Raw genomic sequence first — 20,059 nt, 5'->3', positions numbered from 1 at the left:
AGTATAAATCAGTTACTCTGGGACATAGCATACTTACAGTATGAACTGCATGGAAATTGTACATTTACTCCACTCAGGCTCAAAAGAACAAACGTTGTCATAAAGCAAAGCAATAATGAAATCTTTAGTCATTTCCTTCCCCATGATAAACATTTTGCTCAAATCAGGTTGCAATTATCTAAACAATTTTTAGCTTTGAGGTTGCAGGAAAGTATTTTCCCGCATGCTTTATTCCTGTGAGAGATTTACCATCAGTGAACTTGAAGCAAATAGGGTGTGATGTCATAGTTTTGCTGCAAAAATTGTATCATTTTGTTCCTTTTTTATTCTCACTTTATTGTTGTGACCTGGGATTGGACAGGGGTTCAACTGGGCTTTAAGAGGAAGTGAAGTTATCAATATCCCAGTGACTGTAGTGTATTGATTCATACGTTTATTACGCCTAAATTTGAAGAAGGAAAATTGGATGCACGTTTTAAAGAAAAATGCTAAACAAATTTGTCAGTGTGCGTCTATGACATCACACCTGTTTGCCTCAATTCAACATTTGGTACAAAATATGTTGTCTTCAAATATTTATCTTTTTAAATACCATAGATAGGAATTAAATGCAGATATTCACCAACCAATAGTAAGATTGCCCTCTGGACTCTCCTTTTATGTAAAATCTTTTTTTTTTTGGGACTGATACTGCAGAAATCCTGAATGATAGCTTGAAGTCCTGTATGAAATGGGCCAGAAGATTTCTGTTTAAAAATATATAAAACAATCAGCTCAAAAATAATGTATTTATGCTAATTTATGCTATGAATATGTATAAATGGAACTCATTGGAAAATAAATAGCACGTATCTCTTTTCTTTTTCTGTTTTTATTCTGTGATAGAGGAGTTTTAACCTGTGATGACACAAAGGCCCAGCATTATGGTTGTATGCTAGTTTTAGCTTGTCTGAAATCACCACAAATCTTAGCAACTTTTGAAACCAGCAATGAGAGGATAAGATTGTCAGAAGCAGTCTTAACCATCTGCACCAAGGAAACTGAACTAGATTTCAGGTAAGCTTTTGTGTGAACTACAGAAAATGAAAGAAAGTTGGTTAGCTTCTCAGAAGAAAATAGTGATGCACTCTCCTGGCCCTACTTCTGCACCAACCTCTTAGATTTTATCATTCTAATTTGTCAGAAAAGTTGCAACAGTGGCAGTGGGAATGATAAATGGTGACAAGTGGGCTCATCTTGCCACCTCCCAGTCAGTACTGTAATATCCATACCCACTCTTTTATATCTGACACTTGTACAGGATAAATAAAAATGAGCATTAAATATTTAGAGTAAAAAAGGCAAATTTTTAACCAGTTTAATTTCAAATTGAATGCTGAAGTACCATCAGTGTATTTTACCTGGCTAATTGACAAAAACAGAACTCTGTTGCATATGCAATGCATTTAATATGGCATTAAATATCCAGAGTACGGGGGTAGCATGACAAGATGTGGTATAGTATACCGCAACTTGGTGAAGCTCAGAGCTCAAATGCTCTTTCAGAGGATATTAATCTCTCTGATTTTGCTCTGTGGTTTAGTACTATCTTTCACATATAATGCTCTTTTATAGGACAAGGGTAATCTCTCTGATGTTTCTCTGTGGTTTAGTACTATCTTTCACACAGAATGCTCTTTCATAGGACAAGAGTATTCTTTCTGATGTTACTCTGTGGTTTAGTTCTATCTTTCACACAGAACGCTCTTTCAGAGGACAAGGGTAATCTCTCCGATGTTTCTCTGTGGTTTAGTTCCATCTTTCAAACAAAATGCTCTTTTATAGGACAAGGGTAATCTCTCTGATGTTGCTCTGTGGTTTAGTTCCATCTTTCACATATAATGCTCTTTCATAGGACAAGGGTAATCTCTCTGATGTTGCTCTGTGGTTTAGTTCTATCTTTCAACTGTGTGACCTCTTTGGTAAGTTTGATCAGATTTTGATCAGAATGAGATAGATTTATTCTTGTAAAACTTTAAATAATTGCATTTTATTCAGTTTACAGCTTGTTACTTTTCTTCTGCAACAATCCTACTTCATTCCCGATTCTCTGGTTAATCTGAGCTCTGATGCTCGGATGACTTTGCTGGACATAATATCAGCGCATCTCTCAGAAGAAGATGAAGACAGCGATTCTCGTTCGATTATCGATGAAAAAGCCTTAAAATCTCTGGCGGAGATCTTCGAGAAAGATTGTCATCATGTTATCAAATTTGCAGCCGGGGGAGAAGAAAAAGAGAACTCAGATTTTAAGGTCAGCTATGACAATAACTTTGGGAGAATTTTTGTTAATGTACATTTAAATTGTTTACTCTTAATTGATTGAGATAAATTGCATAGCATGAAGGTCTTATTTGGGTGAACAGGTGGGTGGATTGTGGGTGGATTGTGGGTGGCTTGTGGGTGGATTGTGGGTGGCTTGTGGGGGGATTGTGGGTGTTGTCAAAGGTATCATTGGGGGTTGGACTCTCTGATGCTGCTTATTCCATTGTGCTCTTGAAAGGTTTGTTAAAACAATTTTTTAATCAGTTCATTATTTACTTATTTTTTTCACTGTTAATTTGTAAACAATATTTATGCTTCCTTTAAAATGGGTACTACTGTAGTTCCCCTCTTTCCATGAGTTCAATTTTTTGTCTTCATTACATTTTATCAGAATAAGTTAAATATTTTATAAATCCAGCTCGCATTTGGAATCTAACATGTTTTGCACCCATATAAGGTTTTATGTTTTTGTTGGACTGTATTTGCATTTACTGGTGCTGTGGCCGAGTGGATATAGGCAACGGTGGCATTTGAAGCAATGAGGCTTCGCAATCAGGAGGTTCCAGGTTCGATACCCGTCCTGGTCATAGTAAAGGTGGGTTCTTCATCCAAGAGCAATCTACGGTTTTCCCGTCTGAAATGACTCTAAATTGATAAGATTGCAAATTTGAGTTCAAATGTTAAATTGGAAGCCCCCCGACATGTGAGTTGTAATCCATAAGCCCTTGTGGGTTTCTCCCACATTTGTGGTAGCTTAAGCGTTGTAAAAATATCTGCTGATTGTTATTGTTATAATTATGATTATTATTAATTGTTGTCTGTGTGCAGGTACCCATTGTCATCACCAAGCTTCTCACAGCTCTTTGTATTGCCTCTTCATCTCCATCCAAACCAGCATTATCAATTCTTCAGGGCAGAAAGTCAACTCTTATATCCAGTCTTGGTGAGTTGCAAACTTACTTTCACTATTTAATACTTGTACTACTAAATTTTTATGTGTTACATTTTGTTCCCTCCTCTCTTACTGTAACTTTCATTTCCATAGCATACAGAATCAAACTTGGTTAATCTGACCCATTTCTCATTGTTTTGTACTTATCTGTGCCGTAACATCTAGTATTTTATCTGATGTGACAAGACGTCCTGTATTTAAGGTGTATATGGAACATTCAGTCATGAAGGTGTCCTGTACCAATCAGGATTTCTGCAACCCTCCCCCTCCCCTCCCCCACCCCTCCCCCTCCCTCAAAACCATTGGGTATCTGGCTTACAATCCCATCAGGATGGAAATTCTTTTGACCCATTTGAAGTGGCTGCTTTCCAGTGTCATAGAGTGAAGTCTGTTGTGTATGAGTATTTCTGGTTTTCGAAGTGGGAAGTACATGTTTTCGGTACTGTTCTTTCAGTGGTTTCGAAACAGCTTTATTCACCGTAGCTGCTCTGCAGGGGTGCCTTGACCTAACCCTTGGGAAAAAGCAAACTTTGTTAAAACTAAAACTATTCCATAAATCCAGTCTTTAAATTAGCATACAGAAGATGTACTTATTCTGAAACTTTCAATGTTGTGTATCCCTCTGTTGTTTGGTTCTTTGCTCCAAGTGAACCTTGAATGCTGTTTTTTTCTTCCTATATTGTTTTGACAGCCATATACATAAATAGACTAAAAACCCTTTGTACTCTTCAATAACACTATAAACTGAGGTGAAGAATCAACGTCACCTAAAACAATATAAAAAAGAAAGAAAAAAGTTGCTATGAAATATTACTTTTTCTGTATTTTCCAATGTGAATTGTGAAATAGCGACCTCTATATGCCTACCATGACAAACTCATGGCACTGTTGTTGGTCTCTCAAAAGTCTTTGATGTTTGTTGGCAGACTCAGGTTTAAATGACCCTCTGTCTCGGTCAAGCAAAACCAAGGTTTTACCAAGGCCAGCAGTGAAACCTGGTTGGATATCTATATAGATTTCTGTATAAAATTCCCCATTGTAGTTTATTAAAAAATAAGTTATTTCAAGAATATATATACTTTTGTAAGCAAGTCCCCCCCCCCAAATTTTCTGCAGCTATTTTATAACGGTTTTGTATTGGCAAACTTGGCAGTAAGGCAGTTTGATTGTGTTTCCAACAGATATGACATCTCTTTCCCGCAGTAACCCTCAGCATGAAATATAATTATGTGTTTGTTGTCACAGCAGATGCAGAAACACTGCCAACTTGTTAGCAGCAAACATGAAGTGTTACTCAAGGATTCAGTGTCACTTGCTGGCAGGTGTTCCACCATGTGTGCAAAGGTTCATCAATAGGTGTCACCGTTGATGGCAGGTGCCACCACTCAGTTAAAAAAAAAAAAGCCCACAAGAGAAATAAAAACTCTGCTCTTATCTCAGTCAGGCATTCTCCCAACTTAAAAGTAATTCCAATATTAAATCATACTCATGTTGATGTTTCTTTATAGCTAATTGTAGATAGTGAGCCATCACAATCATGTGATTATCAAATGAGTTTAATTCATTTTTGGATGTTGGCACATTGTTTTAGGAGGAGTTAAAGGGTGTGCAGACTCGCGCACAAAGAAACGTCTCATGCCGGTAAATCTGACCTAGTTTCGAATGAGGTGTATTCAAAAGTGTTAGACACCACCATCGATCCCAGAAAAGACACACACAGCTTGCCACCGCCGGTAATTAGACACTAGTGTACAGTCAATACATGCAGCTACGGTCAATACCCACAACACAGTGTACATAGCAGCGATGGACATCTCAGGTCTAGATAAAAGATAACAAGGTATCACGTTTCATTACTGTCTGCATTTTGTAGCAACAAGAAGAAAACTTTACTTGCAAGCAAATGGAAAGTTAACTTTTTCAGAGCTCTGCACACTGTTGGGGCGAGTCTTCAAAGCCTTTAAAGTTTTGACTGAGGGGCCCTGTGATCCATCAAAATTAGAAGTTCTGCAAAATTAATGTTTTTATTATATCATTTTAAGTCATTGAGCTAATTATAAGCTTCTTGCAGGATTTTATGTTAAATTGATTTCTGATCATTGTGCACACCTTATGCAATTTACATAGCCCATGTAGAGGTTTGACTTTATTTAATGTCAAAATGATACATAATTATCATTTCAAGTGATTGTTAAAAGTCTGTCCCTCATACGGTTATTGGTGTCAGTTGCAATATAAAATGTAAATCAAGAGTTCTAAAATTTTTTAAGTTTTACTTTCTGTTCATTTGATTGTCGTGGCTCTTGAATACTGTATATGTGAACTGCACTTACAGTATATGAGATTTTTTGTGTGAAATATGTAGCAACAGCAGTTCATGAATAAAAAATTCACTCAAAAAGTTGCATGGACTTTTAATTTTAAAATTGCTTAAACAGAACAATCGTCAATTTGTCGAGCGATTATAAATGAATGCATTCATTGGATGCAAAAAGAGTAACAAATCAAATCGTCACCCATACAAAATGTTTGGTAAGCTCTGGCTACTGACAATCCTGTAACTTTTAGACATCGACCCAGTTGTGCTCCATGCAAGGGTAGGATCGCCACAGCACAGCCTGGGCCAGATTTGTTACTTGTGGTGAGGCATATGCCAGGTGATAGCGGGGGCCCATTTTGGCATAACCTGTCAATAAAACGTAATATCGATGACATATATCGGTAACCATAAGAGGTCACCTTGAGACCAGCATCCCCATAAAAATCAGTCACAGTTCGGCAGATTTGAATTTCTGAATGGAAGTTGTCTATAAATCACAGTAATACATTTACATCTTTTAACAGAACAATGTCATCACTTGTCCCATAATAATATATATATATATTTATATTGGATTTTGTGTAGTACATCAGGATAAGAAAAAAAGTCCACCTTTTAGTATTCCATAAAAATCATGAGGACCGACATTTATGTCTTGTAGATGTTTGTTTGGCCCTTGCCACTTATTACGACATCAGATCACTTGGTTACATCACATTCGTCCTATCTGGAAGATATAAAAACTGAAAATAGCGCGGTATTCAGACACTTAAAACGTCTCACGAGCCGTCCCACCGGAATTTACGATGCAAGCAAAACGGAGGCGGAAGTCACCTTTAGTTTACATCCTTCGAGGGTATCTGATACATTTTGACAGGTTTTTGATACGCTACCACCTATCTAAACAACAAAGTGTAATAAAATATTACCTGTGTTACAATAATAGTTTGATAGATTGATATTATGCAAATTGATGTAGACTGGTGCAAATAAAAATCTCACTGCTTACGTAAGTAGAGTTAACTGCCAAGGCTGGGGGTTTATAATGTTTTCTTTGCATGTTTGGTCTGGTTTACCACAGAAACAATGACACCTTTTTTCCACGTAAGAGAACTAACATAAGAAAAGGGGGGAAAGAGGAAAAAGGTTTTTATAAACTCATACCTAACTGCTCATATTCAAGCTGTGTTTTCAAAATGACCTTCACCAGTAATATCCTATTTCAAGGGAAAACTTTTTGAATGGGTTGCAAAATCTGTAATTGGATTTTCATTATTATTATTATTTTATTATTATTATTTAAACATTTCTAAAGCGCACATGAATATGTAAAAACATAAGCTATGGCGCTGTACAAACTTAAAAGAGTAAAGGTATAAAACTTAACGAAAATTAAGAAACCATGTTAATCATAAGAAAGAGGTAAAAATCTTAAAAACAGATAACCCTAAAAGACTAAACAAATCCAATAACGATGGAGAATGAAGTCAGTATATACCATGCCACAAAATCAGAAAATAGGATAAAACAATAGTAAGAGATAAATACCAAAAGAATGAGATAATAAGTAAAACTAGATTAATTATATACACGTGTGAAAATGAAAGTCTTAAGACTGGATTTAAATGAACTTACAGTACTTGAATTGCGAATAGAAAATGGGAGTGCATTCCACAATTTGGGGGCACAGACACAAAAAGATCGGTCACCAAGGGACTTGCAGCGAGTGCGGGGGGTAGTTAAAATCAAACTGTCATGAGATCGTATGGAGTAGCTCACTGATCGTGGTTTAAGAAGGTCCTTCAGATAAGATGGTGCAGATCCGTGAAGCGCCTTAGAAATGAGTGATAAAATTTTAAAATCGATACGATCCTTTATCGGAAGCCAGTGGAGAAGTTTAAAAGCAGAAGATATACTGTCATATTTGTTCAAATTTAGGATGATACGGGCAGCCATATTTTGTACACGCTGTAACTTATTAAGGGAAGAACTGGGAAGACTATAAAACAAAGAGTTACAATAATCAAAGTGTGATGTGACAAGTGCCTGAACTAAAGTGCGAGTAGAATCAGTTGAAAGATGCTTACGTAATTTTCTAATATTACACAAGTTAAAACTAGCGATTTTACATTTTTCATTTATATGTTTTTTCATTGATAAGGTGTTGTCCAAATAAACGCCAAGATACTTCACATCATTTACACAATTAATAATAGATGAGTCCACGTTAATACAATCAATTTCAAGTTAAATTGCAAGTTGAGTTCGTGAACCAAAGATAAGAAATTCAGTTTTGGTATCGTTCATTTTTAAGCGACACATATTCATCCAAGCCTTAACGTCCAATAAACAACTCTCCATAGCATTTAGAGCACTAAGTTCAGAGTCGGAGTTACCTGGTTTGAATTTTAGGTACAGGGCGTGATCGTCTGCATACCCCATGACCTCGGGAAGGTGACTGGAGATTGTATGATATAAAGTACTTGCATAAGCCGTAAAGAGAACAGGGCCAGCACAAGTTCCTTGTGGCACACCCTGGTGGACGGTGGATTTCGTAGAAATGCATTCACCAACCTGAACACTTTGTGTGCGTGGTCTTAAATAACAATCAAACCATGATTTAGCCAGCCCCTTAGTACCAAAGTTTTGATCAAGAACACTCAGCAAAATGTCATGGTCCACAGTATCAAAAGCTGCAGAAAGATCCAGCATAACCATCATTGAAACATGGTTATTGTCCATATTGCACAAAATTTCATTACATACTTTGAGCAAAGCTGTTTCAGTGCTGAAGTCTTTCCTATAAGCCGATTGACACAAAGGCAGTAAATTATTTTGTTCCATATGATCGCAAAATTGTGATAAGGCAGCTTTTTCACAGATTTTGGACACAAAACTGAGATTGCTAACCAGGCGGTAATTTCCATATGATAGGTCAAGACCTTGTTTTTTAAGTAGAGGTAAAACAATAGCATGCTTCCATTGATCACTGAAGCATCCCGAAGCGAGACTCAGGTTCACAATTTTAGCAATAACTGGAACAAAAGAATCCATATTATCCTTTATAAGTTTTGTTGGAAAAGGATCAAGGCGACAGTGAGTATTTTTAGATTGTGAAATTATTTTCTTGATATCGTCCTCTGAAACTTGAAAAAATTGATCAAAAGCTTTACCACAATAAGTAAGAGTTGGTTTGTATACCTCATGTTGAGCAAGTTCTTTCCTGATGTCTTCAATTTTCTGCGCGAAGAAATCGCAAATTTGGATGCAAGAACGTCCGCATTCTCATCAGGAAATTGATTAACTTTAGCTCGTCAAGATTATTCACAAGCTTGAACAACTTTTTGCTATCACGTCCGCACTCATTTACCATGTCATTAATGTGAATAAACTTTGATTTCTGTAGTTTTTGGGAATAAAGGTTTCTTAGTGATCTGAATACTTGAAAATCGGATAAATCATTTGTCTTGCGCCATCTCCGTTCAGCACGCCGCCTCTGAAGCTTTAATTCCTTCAAGTCATTTGTGTACCATGGTAGTCTCGGTCGAATTGTGATAGTCTTCGTTTTTAAAGGGGCACGTTTTTCTAAAATGCTGGTAAGCGACACATTATAAAATTGCACAAGTTAATTAACGTCATCAATATCCATCGCGGAGTTAGCCATTATCCGTAAGTCATGAGCAAGACTGACATTGTTTACAACTGCAATTTTCCTGAATTTAACAGTTTTTCTGGTAATATCAGGTTTTGGGCAGTCAATATCGCAGGTAACAAAGCAGTGATCAGAAATGAAATATTCACTAATTGGCTCAGTTATAATGACATCGTCATTACTCCTAGATAAAATCAAATCCAGTGTATTTCCAGAAGTATGGGTGTTTGTATTTACTTTTTGAGAAAGGCCAAAGGTGTTCAACAAATCAATGAACTTCATCGCTTCATTATTTTCCGCATCATTTAAGTGAATGTTGAAGTCACCACAGATAACAATATTTTTATCCACGCTACAGGAAGCCTCCAAATAATCATTGAAATCGCTCAAGAATGTTGAGACAGTCACTGGATGTACCTCCGAGTAAGGAGGACGATATATAATATGAATAGTTAGATAATTCTCGGTCCATACAGAATATTCAAATGAAATATATTCACCAGAGTGTACATTTTTAACCGAAAGATTTGAATTGAATAAAATGCCAGTTCCTCCTCCACGTCGCCCCACCCTCGGTACATCAAGGAAACTAAATCCGTCTGTGTTCAACTGGGCACGAAGTACACTATCATTTTCACTGAACCAAGTCTCTGTAACTGTACAAATGTCAATGTTTGTGTTAAAGATAAAATCGAGAAAGTCTGGAATTTTGTTCCTTAATGAACGACAATTCACTGTACTGAATCTAAGTTTCTTAGAAGAAACTGGAGATTTTGGCTCATTAATTCTTATCTGAATCAGATTATTGATTATGACACCGTTGTTAAAATCCCAGGTTTTGAACTTCTTTTTACCACCTCTACAACCACGTCTCTTAGCAGATAATCCAAGCCGCTTAACAGTAGAAAGCACTTCATCTGATAACAAAGGAGCATCTCTATTGTGCTCCAGAAATGAACTTCCAATAGCTTTCAGTGTTGTAGAGGAGTATGCAAGTCTATCTGTAGGCCTGCAAGATGCCACTGGAGCATGACGGCTGCACCTTCTTGCTTCGTATATTGCAAATATCAAAATCAGAAATCTCCGAAAAATTCATCACAATGTAGATTTCACATAATATAAAAAACATAAATGTGATGTCCATGTAAAGAGAAAACTGACTGCATAAATTCAGACAGAATTGAGACAGAATTCTTAAAATACGCCTAAAATCGTTAAAAAGACGAGAGCAAAAATACAGGCTGCCACACACGGCGCCTTCGTCTTCGTCTTCGTTACGGTGACACATCCGCAAAAAGGGACAATACCTCACCACACACACGTCAAGAGAGTAATTAGTTAAATCTGACACGAGTACTGATATGAGTGACAGGATTCACAGAACCACTGGAACTACTAATGACGTCTGAAGGCAGACTATTCCAATCCCAAATTGTATTTGGAAGAAAACTATACTTATAGCAATTGGTTCTGGCATACAATTGGCAGAAATGCATATCGTGCATGCTCCGACTCCTACGCAGAGGCTTCCTTAGGCAGTCAATAGGAATCTGAGCCTGACCATGGATGCCCTTAGCAAATAAGATGATTCTACTTTGCCTGCGCGTCTCTGCCAAGGGCACCAGGTTTAGGTCCCGTAAAAGAGATGAGACAGAGCCAGGCTCTCTTGAATAATCTGAAGCAATGAAACGGGCTGCACGCCTCTGAATGTTTTCGAGGTTGTGCTGCAAGAAAGCTTGGTGGGGATCCCAGACAGAACTGGCATATTCCAATACTGGCAGGAGGAGACCTTTATACGCAGCCAATTTTGCATCCTTCGAACAAGGGGATAAGTTTCTACGAAGAACTCCCAATATCCTATTGCCTTTGTTACACACATTTTGAATATGCTTTCCCCAGTTGAGATCTGAAAAGATATGAATACCCAGATATTTAACACAATCAACCTTAGCCAAGTGAAGCCCATTGAGCATGTAATTGAATTTCACAGGTTTCCTCTTTCTAGTAATGGTCATAATGTTACATTTCACCGGCTGGAAACTCATGCCCCAATCTTTAGCGCCACAGACACAATATATCATTAAGAATGTCATATTAGTGTAAAAACGATGGGATCAACACAGAAAGATATTACCTTTTTCTTCTTCATTTACATCTTCATTTTTTTCCTTGTGTACAAGGTTGGGGGTAGGGGTGAGGGGTCAGGAGAGGAGGAGGTCATTCAATCTGTTCTTCTTCTGCTGTTTGTATTTCTTACAAAACATCATCAAGTCGACCACAGACAAACGATCAAATTGTTGATGATAACATGCAGGCTCTGGTTACCAGGTTCTCTGTGGAGGACCTACTGTCAAAGTAATTTCAAGCTGTTTCCTAATCCACAATGTCGGTGATCTCTAGACCCGTACCCCTCGTAGTTTTCATACATGATTTGTTTGCTTGTTTCTGGTCAATACCGGCGGTAAAAACGGTGCGCTGGCTGGGATGTCAAGTATTTTTCGAGTCATCACTCTGATCAACTCCTTTATGGGCATCTTAAACAAGCTGTATACACTGCTGTGAAAATATCACCCATGTAATCACTCAAGGGATATGCATCAAAGCTGACATTCTCCATAGCAAACAAATGCCATTTGTTAGACAGGTGCAGAGCTTAAGCTCAGTGAAACCTCAGTGCAGTGGATGGTCCAGAGATGCGTAAAACAGTTTCGTGTAATTATAAATTATTATCAACCTGCTTTTATTTTTGTTATGTTTTTTTTTTTTTCATGCTTTAACTTCCCAATCTCTGGCCTCAGGTGAAGAAGAGTGCTAGGAGGGTGAAGTGACTGTACTTTGGAATTTGGAACATGAGCAACTTTTTCATACTTTGTAGTATGAACTCGAATTGTAGTGCCATGGAAAGAGGTTCCCACTTTTTTTTCTAGTGCTCTGATTCAAAAAAGTTCCGGTTCTTCACGTTTTCTTTCCAGACATTGTGAAGTCTTAAGTTAGAAAGTAGTTGAAAGAGAATTCTTAAATTTAACAGACAGAAGACAATGAGAGGTATTTAATTGACAATAAGACAGTAAGAAGTCTTAAATTGAATATTGAACACATTGAGCAGTCTTAAGTTAAACAATAAGACAATATGATGTCTTAAATTAGACAATAAGGCCATGTAATGTATTACATTAAGACGATGAAAAGTCTTAACTTGGTAAGAGTATTTAAAGTCTTACAATAGACAATATGACAGCGAAAAGTCTTAAATTGAATATTGAACACAGTGAGAAGTCTTAAGTTAAACAATAAGAATGTCTTAACTTAGACAATAAGGCAATGTGATGTCTTAAAGTACACAATAAGAAGATGAAAAGTCTTTAACTGAATTAGAGAATTAAAAGTCTTACAGTAGACAATATGACAGTGAGAAGTCTTAAATTGAATATTGAACACATTGAGCAGTCTCAAGTTAAACAATAAGACCCTATTATGTCTTAAATTAGACAATAAGGCAATGTAATGTATTAAAATATACAATAAGACGATGCAAAGTCTTAACTTAATAAGAGAATTACAAGTCTTAACTTAGACAACAACGATGAAAAGTCATAACTTTAATAGTAAGAGAATTAAAAGTATTACAGTAGACAATATGACAGTGAGATGTCTTAAATTGAATATTGAATACATTGAGAAGTCTTAAGTTAAACAATAAGACAATATGATGTCTTAACTTAGACAATAAGACAATGTGATGTCTAAAAGTACACAATAAGACAAGGAAAAGTCTTAACTGAATAAGAGAATTAAAGTCTTAACTTAGACAACATGACAAGTGAGAAGTCTTAAATTGAAAGAACACTATTAGCTGTCTTAAGTTACCACTATGAGCTGTCTTAAGTTATCAATAATACAATATGATGTGAAGAGTCTCCATTGATATAGCAAGACGATGAGAAAGTCTTAAACTAGACAATGGCGCAATGAGCACTCTCAATTGGAAAAGGAAATAATCTCAGAGAGTAAGAATCCATTGTACGTGGAAGTATACATTTCTTGAATTTTGAACGTTAGTTACCCATTGCTTCATTTCAAGTATGTTTTCTAGAAATGTTGAGATGATTAAAATACGAGATCATTAAAATATGAGATCATTAAAATATGAGATCATTAAAGGAGTGACAATATTTGTCTAATCCATCTCTTCATAATGTCAGTCATGTTCAGGCCTGGCAACGAGGGGGGGGGGCAGCAGTAGGCTGCAACCCTGGGGTCAGTAGTCAGTTAAGGAGCTGAGGAAATATAGGATAATAAATAATGTATCCTGATATTCATAAAATGCTTAATCAAAATGCAGAATTCATAATAGTCGAAGTTCCCGACCTGGCTCTAAATTCCCCTATTTAGGTTATAGGGTATACCATACCTCTCAAGTATGCAACCATCCCCTCCCCCCTCCCATCCCTTGTCCCTTGTTCTGCTTTGCATACCATAACTTTGGGTCATTTAGACACTTTTTGAAGAAACCAATTATTTCGATCATAGCATTTTATTATATCTTCATTTTATGATTGATATCAATAAATTTTACTTACTTTTACTTACTTACCTACAAGTCTCATCTTCAATGCTCTGAAAATTGTTTTCAAATGTATTTTGGGTAACGTGGGACCTCTTAAGAGAATTTTTAGGTGGCTTGACAGAAGTCATCAGTTCATGATACGTTAAGGTTTGATTAATGCTCTGAAAAAGTAGCTTCCAATATCACTCAAACAGAGATGAAATCTTCTTTATTTCTCCAGAATTATTACTCATGGTTCATGCTCTAGGCAAAGAGGGGAACAATCTCTTCACGGTGACACAGAAGAACCTCACCGCCGAGAGAGCGTCGGATAATCCAGTGCACGGCTTCCGGCGAGATCTGGTCAGGTTGATCGGAAATCTCAGCTATAGATGCAAGACAAGTCAGGATTTGGTCAGTACAGTGTATCAACGCAAATATGGCGTTTATCATTTCTTTTGTAATAGGTGCCCTGCTTTTTGGTGTATTTTAAGTGTATATATAAGTTAAAAAGTTAAGTTTATATGTTGTAGAACAGGTGGTCTTGAGAGTTGTCAAAGTAATATTATAGGGACAAACAGTGTATTTGGGGTGCCCATTAAAATACTCAAACAAGCAAATGGTTAGAACACAGTTGCTGAATTTCTTCCGAGAGTTTGCAAATTACCCGCGCTGTTCACGGAGTGGTCAACCGAGACCTCCGGTTTTCTACAATGGAAAGAAAAGGTAAACGCATTGCTGATCCTTTAACTACTTAACATCTTTTTAAAGCACTGTACATTTTTCTACACTTTTTTTATTTTGATATTTTGTTGTTGTATCGTCTCCCGATAGGACTGTATATTTGCCATGAATCTGTATTGAGGAGGTCGGAGAGGTTTCTAACTCAATACACCCGTAATTGTTAAAATTGTTAAAAAATTGGTTTGGTTGATACAGTATTTTGAATTGTCCTGTTGATCACACTGTGGTTCACATTAATTGTCTACACTGGAACTCAACTGACTAATATGCCTCCATTTATTTCAGTGAGCTTGGTAGGGTATAGTTACAAACCCACACACTACAAAGGTTTGAGAACACATGCAACGCTACTTGACCGGATTTCCCATACTAAAAGAAGGCCTCTCCATACATGCATCAAAGTAAAATATACCAAGCAAGATGCTTTGATATGAAATATTTTTTTCCAAATTTTTAAAGAGCTGTAATAAGGCTATAGGTGCAACTAAATCGAGTGCCATGCTGATGCTAAATTAGCTGGAAACTTACATATGCCAACTCACTTTGTTAGGTGTACAAAATACAAGAAGGGATCTGAGACTAGGCAATACTGTAGCATTGCCTAGGCCTATTTACTTAGTGGCCTGTATATAAGCTACATTACACCCTACATTTGTTTGTGTGTGTGCCAGTACTACCAGCAGCCATGGAGACATGCTCTGGGCTTAGTTAGGCCCTGTTTTGACAAATTAATACAAGACTAGAGGCTAGACCATAGGCCTAGGCTGGCATTGAATATTGATAGGCCTAACGTTAGTCTGCCTATCGAACCTACACTGGTGTTGATTTCATTTCTTTGTTTCATGACAAATAAAACATGACATAAATATAACAGATACCAGTATATAGTAGCTGTCGATCTATCCTTCATGGGTGCTACGTTAATCACTTCTAGTCTAAGGCAAACTAGTAATAGTATAGTATTGAAGAGCCTTGTCCTAAATTTTCATAGTTGGCATTCGTATCACTTGAGGAAGTTTCCTTGTCACAGTAATGCTCTAACATGAGTATTAGTAACAGGCCTTGAATTACCTTCATCGTTCGTATACTGAATCATGGAAGCACCTTCTAGGTATGAAAATTTGCCAACCTCAATACTGCTTCATATCTCGGCACATTTGACGTCGGTTTGCCAACTGTTGGCTGTAAATTTCGTTAGACTTTCAGCCCATCGTTCTCTTGTTATGCAGTACGTTATGCAGACTAATTGTAAACACGTACAAACATTACATACACACAGTCTGTGCATAAACATCACGCCGAGCCGAGCAGTTTCTGTATCAGCTGACATATCACATGCCATACAATAAGGATTTTGATTGGCTCTTGAGTGAAAAAATCGCTGCGTTCGGAGAAGTCCTAACAACGCAAAGCGGACGAAATGAGTCCGTCTTAAACTGCTGTTTACTCTTAAGATAACACTTCCCGAACCATCCAACATCGAGAATTGTAATAAGCATATGAAAACACACCATAATATGTGATCAAACCTTGGTACTAAATATGTGCAACGACAGTGAACGATATCGAGCCTGCCCCGATGGACTATTGTCCTTCTCCCTAATAATCTCCACAAATGGTGGATTGTTGAGATCAGTAAACATGTGTTTCTTAATTTGTTCCCCACTTACTTCTTCTTCACTTTGTCACCTGCATCTGAATTTTGCTGTGATGCTTACCATGTGGTTAAATTACATGTGAAGATGGCTTCCATATCAAGCTGACATGACAGAGTAACATTTCCAAGTATAGATGTCATTTTCCTTCTCCCTAATAATCTCCACAAATGGTGGATTGTTGAGATCAGTAAACATGTTTCTCTTAATTTGTACCCCACTTACTTCTTCTTCACTTTATCACCTGCATCTGAATTTCGCTGTGATTCCTATCATGGGGGTAAACCAACCTGGACGAGCAGCGTCTGTATCAAGCTGATTTTTATTAGGTCATTAGTGTCCTTTCCACTGGTCTACTTCTTTTTTTTGGGGGGGGGGGAGGCTTTTGGAAAATACCACAGAATTTCCTGAATTAGGACTTTTGAAGGTTATTTATTTATTTATTATGCAAAATTTCTATAGCGCCTTATCCAATCAGAAATTGCTCTAAGGCGCTTTACAGTAAAATACATACAAACATGATATACAAATATATAAATCGATAAAGTAAGGTATAAAAAGGGTAGAAAATTTGTAATAATAAATTGTATAAAAATGGAAAAACGAAAATGATACAAACAAATTCTTAAAATTTAAAATATATAAAAATGTGAAAAATTTTAAAAGCGCTATAAACGCAAAATAAAAAATGCGTTGTAATAATGTGACAATGTAAAGTATAGAAAGCACAGTTAATGGAATGCAGATCTAAATAGAAAGGTTTTGACTAATTTTTTAAATTCATCTATATTTTTGGCACACTTAGCTTCCTCCGATAAACTGTTCCATAATGTCGCAGATGAGTAATCGAAACGCCTGTTTCCATATATGTAGAAGTTTTAATGACAGGTTTGGTAAGTAAGGACTTGGATTCTGAGCGTAGAGATCGAGTAGGCTTGTATTTATGTATTAATTCAGAGGTAGATAGGGGCTAAACCATTAAGTGACTTATATGTATGTAACAGAATCTTCTAATTGCACCTGTAATGAATCGGCAACCAATGTAAGTCACGTAATACAGGTTAGGACTTTTAAAGAATAGGACACCTCAAAGTATAGTCATTTCTAATCAAAAATTTTGCACATTAAATATCTGAAGGAAACGTCCAGGAAAAGATAAATGGTTATTACCATTTCAAGATTACCGATTTTCTAATCATAGAATAATTCTTGGGATGAATGTTTTTTAAATCGCTACTGTAGGAGCTCGGATGCATCGGAGAAAAGTACCTAGTCCTAATTTAATTTACATATAAGAACTGGGATAGTAAGTTGCACATGAATGGCATCATTGACTGTAGAGGCTTTGACAGCCTCAGAGAACTTCCAACCTATCGGATGAGACGAAAATCTTCATGGAGTTTTTACTCTGACCATCGGTCAGCACATGCTGTTAGCGCATTCTGCAACCACAGTTAAAAAAAAAAAAAAACTTTCAATTCAAGGTTATATCGTGTGAAATTTGTAAGAGGATTGGTGTCAAGCAATGCTTAAGTGTTTTCTAGAATAATTTGGCCCAGAGGCAGCCATCACTCTAATGAGGTCATCAAGGCATTCCAATAATTGTGGGTCATTTGGTCAATGGCATCACCATTACCTAAATAGTGCAGATGGGACTCGGGCAGAGAAAGGAATGAACTTTTCAAGTCGTAAAGTCGGTTGAAATTGGTGGAATTTTTTTTTTTTGGCACCTTTTGAAATTTGTCATGAAAGAAAATATAATTGTAATCGTAATCTCCAAAATTGAGTAACTTCTTTTCAAAATGCATAATAATGAAGAAATATGAAGGAAACCTGGTGATTACAAATGTGGTTCTTCTAGCATTTCAATAGAGGGCGCTGTCTTATTGGTGCTAATGTGTTCACAGATCTCTGAATCAAAGTACCACGATCACAGGAAAGTGTTCACTAGCGTGCAAATACACCTCGTACAGATGCACTGGGGGATTGACTCATTAAGGGGTATGTAACACTGGCCAAAAACCTGGAAAAAGTTGTTTTTTTTACCAAGCACAAGTTAAGGTGCTTTAAACAATTAGTTTAAACTTGAAACTTTGATAATATATCTCAAAAAATGCCTTCTTCAGTTATGTACAAATGGAATTGTATAAATTGCAAGTGATCGACTAACAGTACCGTTGTGATCTTCAGTCAGAGACTGCCATGTTGTCAAGTTTTGTGGCACTAGACAGAACAGATACGGCAACACCCTCGGTTGTTTTTTGGGCGTGGCTGGAGAAGCCTGTTGCATGGGCACTCTTTTTTCTCCCTCCATCTGATTTTTTTTAAATCCTGGAGAGAAACTCACTTACCAGGACTTTTGTTGTAAACTACAGTGACAACCCCCCCCCCCCCCTCTTATCTCAAGGTTATATTGCGATAGATTTTACCAGGACTGGTGTCAAACATGGTTAACAAATTTGATGAACAAAATTTGACCGGGAGGAGCCATTGTTCTAATGAGGACATTTTGAGATTGGGTGTTATTTGTTGGCCATTAGGGCAATGGCTGACCTTTTAAAATAGCACAGATGGGTTCAACACAGATGGTGAGCGTGTAATTCATAGCAGGCGGTTGAAATTGGTGGAATATCCAAGAACTTTGGAAGGTGTTGTTTTTTATTCCACAAAATAAAATTGCACCATGACATGCTCCCCTGTCAGAAATCATTTTTAGGCTTCTAACTGGTAGGGTCAAGTTTATGAAGCCTGAATGATAAAAGCAGAATGGTTGCCTTTTTTCAATATATTAAATAAAATAAGATAAATTATAAACATGTCACAGGTTGCCATACTTGATTACCATACCAAATTGGCAGTCATGACTTTCTGGTAAATACGTAAGAATAGATATTATGTAAAGGACTGTAGAAGTATTAATTTTTTTCCTTCTTCTTTTGAGAATGGAAAGAAATGTGAAATGTCAGCAACAGTTGTTAATACCATGGTGAAGTGACCTACATTGAGGTAACAGACAATGTATACCCTAGCCAGGTTATTCTGCCTTACTTGGATGACGTCAGGCAGCCCTTTGGTCTTGATGTAGTCCCAAGAAGACAGAACAATGTTTGACTGCTGGTAAACGTTTCTTTAGCTATTCTAGTTTCAAGATATTAAGCTTGAAAATACGCTTAAAGGCATTGAAGACTCGCCCCAAACCTCGTCCCACGTTCTGAAAAAGTTAACTTTCCGTTGCTTGCAAGTGAAGTTTTCTTCTTGTCGCTACAAAATGCAGACAGTAATGAAACGTGATACCTTGTTATCTTTTATCTAGACCTGAGATGTCCATCGCTGCTATGTACAGTACACCTTGTTGTGGGTATTGACCGAAGCTGTTTGTATTGACTGTACACTAGTGTCTAATTACCGACAGTAGCAAGCTGTGTGTGTATTTTCTGGGATCGATGGTGGTGTCTAACACTTCTGTTACACCTCATTCGAAACTAGGTCAGATTACCGGCATGAGACGTTTCTTTGTGTGCGAGTCTTCACACCCTTTAATCTCTGGAATGTTCCCTTAAAGGCTAATCCTTGGCTCTTCAGTTGTAGCCTGATATGTTAATTATGGTAATCCATAATTTAACAAATTTTTCCCAAATATGTTCCTTTAACTTATAAAACAACTAAACACCTTCGACAAACATTCGACAACATTTGTCTCGGAAACAAATTGTAACACATTATAGGCATGTCGTTTGAGGCCATTGAAGTCCTATGTTTTCCCCCATTGAGTTTTGTGTTGCATCTGAGGCACCTGACCTACTGGTCTGTGTGTTGGACTGTATCATAGTCATTGTGGTAGATTGACCACAGCTTCTTAAAGGGTCATTTCAAAAAAAATATAAAG

General features: G+C 36.9%; 1 protein-coding gene across 1 annotated transcript in view; it reads left to right on the top strand.

Annotated features, from left to right (window-relative positions):
* LOC139961503 (ataxin-10-like) overlaps positions 1 to 20,059 on the top strand; it is a 43,338-nt gene that overhangs the window by 8,190 nt on the left and 15,089 nt on the right. The window contains exons 4-7 of the mRNA XM_071960705.1: positions 886 to 1,056; positions 2,038 to 2,293; positions 3,133 to 3,247; positions 14,016 to 14,188. Coding sequence (XP_071816806.1) covers positions 886 to 1,056; positions 2,038 to 2,293; positions 3,133 to 3,247; positions 14,016 to 14,188 — 715 coding nt within the window. The remainder of the gene's footprint in view (positions 1 to 885; positions 1,057 to 2,037; positions 2,294 to 3,132; positions 3,248 to 14,015; positions 14,189 to 20,059) is intronic.

This window comes from Apostichopus japonicus, chromosome 20 (assembly GCF_037975245.1).
Source record: "Apostichopus japonicus isolate 1M-3 chromosome 20, ASM3797524v1, whole genome shotgun sequence".
NCBI classification, from domain to species: Eukaryota; Metazoa; Echinodermata; class Holothuroidea; order Aspidochirotida; family Stichopodidae; genus Apostichopus; species Apostichopus japonicus.
Note: the sequence above shows the minus strand (reverse complement) of the source record. Positions and strands in the feature narration are given on the sequence as shown.